Source organism: Engraulis encrasicolus, chromosome 11 (genome assembly GCF_034702125.1).
Source record: "Engraulis encrasicolus isolate BLACKSEA-1 chromosome 11, IST_EnEncr_1.0, whole genome shotgun sequence".
In the NCBI taxonomy this organism is placed as follows: domain Eukaryota; kingdom Metazoa; phylum Chordata; class Actinopteri; order Clupeiformes; family Engraulidae; genus Engraulis; species Engraulis encrasicolus.
Genome location: NC_085867.1, coordinates 23,035,562 through 23,043,061, shown reverse-complemented (window position 1 = coordinate 23,043,061; position 7,500 = coordinate 23,035,562). Strand labels below are relative to the sequence as shown.

At 39.6% G+C, this 7,500-nt stretch overlaps 1 protein-coding gene and 1 long non-coding RNA gene across 2 annotated transcripts in view; both read left to right on the top strand.

Annotated features, from left to right (window-relative positions):
- The window catches only part of LOC134458858 (uncharacterized), a 5,783-nt gene extending 1,183 nt beyond the window's left edge, over positions 1-4,600 (top strand). The window contains exons 2-4 of the long non-coding RNA XR_010036667.1: positions 1,060-1,115; positions 2,015-2,174; positions 2,268-4,600. This is a non-coding gene — a long non-coding RNA (uncharacterized LOC134458858). The remainder of the gene's footprint in view (positions 1-1,059; positions 1,116-2,014; positions 2,175-2,267) is intronic.
- nsmfa (NMDA receptor synaptonuclear signaling and neuronal migration factor a) overlaps positions 1-7,500 on the top strand; it is a 114,782-nt gene that overhangs the window by 89,525 nt on the left and 17,757 nt on the right. Inside the window, exon 10 of the mRNA XM_063211138.1 lies at positions 6,100-6,183. Coding sequence (XP_063067208.1) covers positions 6,100-6,183 — 84 coding nt within the window. The remainder of the gene's footprint in view (positions 1-6,099; positions 6,184-7,500) is intronic.

Sequence of the window (7,500 nt, the reverse complement as noted above, 5' to 3'; positions counted from 1 at the left end):
GACAAAATGCTTCATATCAACTGACAAAGCAGTGTGCGTAAACAGTCATCATTCTGGGATGCCTCCGTGCCGAGTCAACTAAAGACTTTTTTGTATTATTAATCATAATCGTAGACATTCTTAGTTTGAATGACAGTTTGAAGATGGGGAGCGAGACAGACGGTGTGTGTGCATGCCGGGTGCCTGCCTGTGTTACTGGGAGGGAGAGGGGGAGCGAGAGGAATCGATCAAATAACTTTTTAAACAACGCTATCCTAGACATGCTAAATCCTGCTGAGAATAAACGCTAACAAAGGATCAATCCGTTAACATTGCGAGGAGACATTGATTAGTTTGTTGTAAATGTATATAGTCCTATGTAGACCAACACGCCCTTATGTTACGCTGAGTAGTGGTGAGAGGAGGTTTCTGGCGAGGGACCTCCCAATGTGATCATCCACGGTCATAACATCACCTAACATGAAGTCAGTTATTTTTTGTTGGACGTTGCAAACTCAATCTCAGGGTTAGTTTTGACAACGATAGTTTGATAGTTGCTTTCATAGTCGAAGGACTCGCTATGAACAGACACGCGCAGGTTCCATAAGCACAGCCCTTCTCTCTCTCTCTCTCTCTCTCTCTCTCTCTCTGTCTCTCTCTCTCTCTCTCTCTCGCTGGTCTCCGCAGTTCGCACACACTTCAGTTGTACCGAAATGATGACGTTTGACATTAGGAAGGGCAGTCCAACGAAAAGAGACCGGTAGCCTATATTTTCACAACTAGTATAAAAAGTGAAACAAATGCTTCTAAACGGATAGCAATTGCAAGGAGTAGAAATGTTTACATAATAATCGAGTGTAAAAGTACAACTTCTTAAACTTTATCCATGTCAAATTATTCACAATGTTTTGTGCATAATGAAGGTGTTCTGCTTCTGCCTACTGCAGGAGTTGAGAAAAGGCGGTAACTGCTTACCTCTCATGTAAGCTACAGCCTATGTGGTGTGTGGCAAGTCATATTAATGACCAAGAATGACTAACTTGTAACTTAATTGTTATGTGCTTTTAATATGTGTTTCAGGCAGTGGTGTTGCATCTTTTATATGCATGGTTGTCCTGAAGTCATTCTGGAACAGGGTAAGTCGCCGACTGAAGAAAAATAAACAGACTTAAAGGCCATAACACTGCCATGTTATTTGTTTATGAATAGCCATTTTCACTCACTCAGGCTTGCTGTCCTTGTTGCACTGTGCACTGTGTAGGATGGTGGCAGAGTAGATTTTGCAACTAAATAATAAACTCATAATTACAGTTAGTACTATTATAACTAATATTGCAATTTGTGCAGTCATAGAGAATATTTTGAATTTGATGGTGGTGGTAAGAATCAGTGAAAAAGATTTATGACTGGGCTGCATGAATTATGGAACGAGACTGCCAAATACATTTCACAGTGCACCTTTGAGGTCAATAGATCCCTTTACTGTTTGCATACAGATGTGACATAATCAAGCTGCGCTCTCATTGTTGGAGCACAATGGACCATGTATGCACATTTGTAAAGAAACTAGCCAGGTGTTATTTCTGAAATAAGCAAATGGATGGTCACGATAACTTCAGATATGAAGTGGAACCGCTCATTCCTTATGGTGGCCTCAGTCTGGTCGTTCTTAAATTTCTTGAAACAAACTCCTATGTTCTGAAACAGCCTATTCCAGTAGAATAGCGTAACAAGTGTTCTTTTTAGGGTCTCTATTTAAAAAAAGGATGGCAGTTCTTCTCTCTTTAGGGTCTGCACTGTCTCTGTGTGTGTTTGAACAACAATGCGTGAGCAGTCTGATGACTTAACTTCTATGTGAAGCTGTCAAGAGCTGTGTAGAGGGCAAATACACTGTGGATTGGTCACAACTGTTACTAATAACTCAACCCCTTTACTTTTTCAGCTCTAGACAGATGACCAAAACAGACCATAGAATGTACCTTTTAAAGAAAAAAGTTTAACCAATGAGTATTCTTAATAGTGTATCTTGTCCCAGGGTTGTGTTCAGGTGCGTGACAACTGACAACATTGAGAAGACCCAGGAGCGGGAGAAGGGCAGCCTGATGAAAGAAGACGACAGTGTTCTGTGGCCACACCTGAGATGATGGTCCTGAAGAGGAACGAGAGGAGATACTGGGCATATAAATACAGGCACTGTACGTTGTTTTTCTGTCCATTATCTTTTTACTCTTTTTGGCATACTGTATTTCACTCGCATATGTAGTAATCAGTACGTGTTATTGTTAAAGGGGCATCACAGTGGAGGACAATCATGAAAAGGTTGAAGACTTCACTGTGCCCATCCCTGAAGTCCCTCCACTCGGTGCAGCAGCTCTTTCCACCATACTGCCATGCTCTGGGTTGTCCCTGCCACCATCCACCTTTTGGGTCATCCGTGCCGCCAGCCATCACCGTGCCTGCAGCGCCTGGGTCATCCGTGCCACTCCCCACCATGCTGCCAGCCATCACTGTGCCTGCAGCACCTGGGTCATCCCTGCCACCATCCACCGTGCCTTCAACGTCCACAGCACCTCCGGTCTCTGTGAGCCAGTTTGCAGCTCTACTGACCTCTCCAGTATACAGTATGCTGTAATTGCTAATGGTTTCTCTGAGTGGCCTGACCGGTTAATTGTCCCGTATCCCAACTAGAGGTGCTCCGATTGCTCGGCTGCCGATCATGACCGGCCGATAATGGCCAAAAATAGCCTGATCGGTGATCGGAAAAACATGCCGATCAAAAAACCGATCGAGAGATATTAAATTCCTCATGCAACCATTTGCCTTTACACCTGGCGCTGCATGTAGGCGCTGGCTCTGCACAGCTGCAACTGCACCAAAAGAAGGCATCTTTGCTTGTCTATAACTTTTCGCCATTCCCCCCTTCATTTCCACCATTCATAACCATATCTGCATCAACAATGATCTGATTTTCCGATCCATGCGCCGTTTACCTGAGTGACAATGTAATTTGCGATTGAGTACTCGCCAGTGAGCCATGTTACGTTATAACCTGTGTAGTTGCCTTGGTCAGCACGCGACAACTTCACGTTGTCAGCACAAACATGTCAATTATTGTTTTCAAAGTTGTAATTGGCAGTCAGTCGATTAGTTTGATAGTCGCTGAAACACCAAACGGCGACAGATGTGGTTAAAACTTGAGAGAGAGATTCAGAACGGTAGTGGAGCACTGCAACTGTGGACGGTGACAGAGAGGGGAGGGGCTCTCCTCACGAGGCTGCTCATTTAAAGCGACAGGTTGTTTTTTTCTCGTATGTGGAAGACTATTTGATGTAATGTTTCAGTTTCAATTCAATCTTAAATAGTTTAGTTATTCTATGCAATAACTTATACATTGATTAATACTGTAGACTGTATTACCAACACTAGTCTGAAAGATAATAATAATAATAATAATAATAATAATAATAATAATAGCCTAATAATAGACATGTGCAAATTAAGATTGATTGGTTTATGGGCAGAAATGGTATTCAATAAGGATAATTAATAGGCTATTAAAAAAATAGGAAATCATTTTTGTGATCGGCAATGATCGGTAATCGGCAGATAAAGATTTTTGGTGATCGGTATCGGTGATCGGACCCAAAAAATGGTGATCGGAGCACCTCTAATCCCAACTATTTACCACTAAACAAGTGATTTTGTAATAAGTAGGAGATCTTTGCAATGTTATCAGTATGGTTGGACTCTGATGTTTCACTGCTGTATGTCTTCCTCAAAGAGTAAACCGAATTCTGAGTATTCTTGGATTTAGTCTTTGAAAAGTAGAGCAGCCCGTTTGTTTGAAACTGTTGTCCTGGACACCAAATAGACTGGAACTGATATCCTTTTTTAAAAGAAACTGGTATCCTTTTTATGTGTGCAGTTTAATGGTAGAACAGTATACACTGATGTGCCTTTATCAGTAACAAAGTGAAAACGGAACAAAATTTGACTATTTCTGTCAAAAACTGCTACAAATTCTACATATTGTTTATATAAACCTAGTTCTGGAGGAAGTCTGAGAGTTATTGACAGTTGCCATGTCAAGCTTCCGCCTTCGCGTAAATTTAAATCCCACCTTCCCTCCTTCCCCTGTCATGCGCAAAGGCTATCCTAATTGTCCCAGTACCTCCCCCTACTCCCTCATCTCACTGGATCACCCAGCTACATGTCCCCTACACTTATGGTGTGGAAGCGGATCTCGTGCCGCATGATCTCCGCAGGGTCCCAGGACAGAGGCCAGCTAACATCGAATTATGCCTATTGACCATGGTTACCATACTCCAGGGCAAACTCGTGAATTAAATGGTCCTGTTGTTAATGTTTGTTTACTTTTTGTGAGATAAACTGAAACATTGAGTATCTGCTAATTTTTCACATTTTCCTGTTGGTGATATCCCTTTAAATAAAACATCTTGGTTGATATGCACAGGTTTGTTGTAATTGTAATTTCCCTGGTGGACGTTTGCACAACACAGTAGAGGCAGAAAACACTGATTGTTAAAAAGTAACTTTTTAGTTTTTCTCAAAGTTTATTTTAATTTTAAATGATATACTTTTTATTTTTACCTAAGTAGATTCTTTCAATTGTACATTTACTTGTGATTGAGTACAATTTCAACAGAGTAATTATTCTGATTACTTTATTGTTGTGTTTTTCTTATTCCTATTAACCAGAGGTGAAAAGAGTACTAAAATATTTTACTCAGAGTAAAATATTTTAGTACTCTTTTCACCTCTGGTTAATAGGAATAAGAATAACACAGCAATAAAGTAATCAGAATAATTAGCAGTTGATAAATAAGCAGTAATACTAAAAGGCTCCATGAAATGAGTAAACATTAACCCTTTTTTATCAGTAATATGTGTTAATAAAAAGCTACATGAAATGAGTAAATTTTAACCAATTTTTAACAGTAACAAGTGGTAATAAAAAGCTACCTGAAATGAGTAAACGTTAACCTATTTTTATCAGTAATAGGTGTTAATAAAAAGCTACATGAAATGAGTAAATTTTAACCAATTTTTAACAGTAACAAGTGGTGATAAAAAGCTACCTGAAATGAGTAAATGTTACCCCATTTTTACCAGTATTTTTTACTTTGATGTGGTCAGTATAACAGAACTTCTGGAATTGGTTAATCTTAACTGAATATGTAGGGGTACGTAATACTCTATTTAGGACTGTGGAAATCCTTACACCAATTAAATTGAGTAAATCCTATAGATCTCTTTTTACAGTGTACCGCCAGTTGTGTGAACACACCAGAGCACCTATTTGACACTCCTTCTCAAAAATCTTAATTTAGCAATCAGTCTTTATACACAGTGTCTTCTTGTTTGTTCTTGGCATGGAGTTCTTTTGCAAATTTGTTGTAAGTGCATTCTCGTACTGCAACATCATATTTCACTTTACACATATTTTCTGTAATACTGTTATCAGCCATAAGTACATTTTTTGATTACAGTTGTAAAAAAAAGGAAAACAAACAAACAAACAAAAACAAAACAGAAACTACATCAAAACATTCTGATTTTCAATCCAATTCTTTGCAATAAGACATTATTGTTACACGGACCCACTACCTAGCCTACTGATAATTTTACATAAGAAAAGACACACGACTCAAATCTTTATGCAAAGCATTTACTGGGCCAGCTATCTCTCAGTCAGTAGATCCTGATCAAGCAGAGTCAGTGGCTAAGTAAAAGAAACAACAATGGAACTGGCTTGAAAGTTATGTAATTGACAACAGTGTTAAATAACGGCAAATTGTGTCAACATGATAGCTGTGTTTTGGATTTTTACGACTATTGTGTAATGACTGACTGGGAGTGTTCATACACCGCTATGCATTGTGTATTGGACTGAAGACAGAGTTTGCTTTTATTGCATATGTTAAATATTTTGGAAACGCAGTAGCCTTTTGCAAACAAAGATGTTGTGTTTGGAGAATCGGTTTAACTAGTTAGCCCGTTGCGTGAACTGTTATGAAAATGTGCTTTTTGGAGTGACAACTGTGTCAAAGCAATCAAGAAAAACTGTAATAATGTGTCCCTCTCTCTGTCTCCCTCCAGCTCATCTCCTCCAAGGTGCCCAAGGCGGAGTACGTCCCCAACATCATCCGCAGAGACGACCCATCTATCATCCCCATCCTCTACGTAAGTCTGACGCCACACTGCATAAAGACAAACTCATACCATAGGCATACAGGGCATTTGTCCGTTGGACTGCTGATGATTTTGTCCTGGTCCTCCCCTCAATGTAGTGGTGTCAGTCCTCATGCCACTACAGTTAACCCCTTCTGAGTCAGTTATAGATATTCATTTTGGGTATTATGGTCAAAATAGCCCGTAATAGATAGTTTTTTTATTTAAAGTATCAGAGTCTTGATTGTCAATAGTGTAAAGGGGAAAGGATGACTACGGAAGTACAGATTGCACACCTCTCGCCTGTGTCACTACCAAAGGGCATTACTGCACCATTATTGCAATAAGAGCCCATTTAATCAGTGTCTTCAATGTGATTGCATTATTGATTTTTGCTAAATTAAAAGTAGGCCTACTTCTCTAAAGGTTTATGTCTGAAAGCACACGCTACAGGCTTAGCATCTCTCCCTCTCCTCCCAGGAGTTCACGCAGTAGCAGCAGCTTAGAGATGCAATTGGTTATTACCTCCGCCAAGGAGGTTGTTTTCAGTCCTGTTGGTTTGTCTGTTTCATTGTCTTTCTGTCTGTCTGTCTGTCTGTCTGTCTGTCTGTCTGTCTGTCTGTCTGTCTGTCTGTCTGTCTGTTTCATTGTCTTTCTGTCAGCAGGTTAACTCAAAAAATGATGAACTGATTTTGATTAAATTTTGTGGAGTTGTTGGAAATGACAAAAGGAACAAGTGATTACATTTTGGTGGTGATCCGGATCGTGATTCTTCACCATTGTGGGATAGGGTGATTTTAAAAAAAAATATATTTTTTAGGGGCTTTTATGCCTTTATTTGACAGGACAGTTGAAGATGGTGACAGGAAGTGAATGGGACAGAGAGACAGGGGAGGATCGGGACATGATCCCGGCCGGACTCAAACCGGGGTCCAGGGATAGGGTGAATTTTGACAGTCCAGTTTCTATCTCCACAAAAATAAGGCAGAAAGACTTGAACAAAATTAGAATGTTTGTAAGTTATATTATATACAGTGAGTCCAATAAGTATTTGATCCCTTTCTCATTTTGTTGGTTTGCCTACTACCAAAGACATGAACAGTCAATAAACGTTATGATAATATGTATTCTAATATGGAGAGACAGAATATCAAAAAGAAAATCCAGAAATTAATTTAAGAGAATATATATTAATTTATTTCCATTTCATCAAGCAAAATAAGTATTTGATCCCCTGCCAAATGATAACAGTTCCGGGCCCACAGACCAGATGGGCACTTCCGATCAACTTGTCATCTGAATTAAAGACACCTGTACACACTAACATGC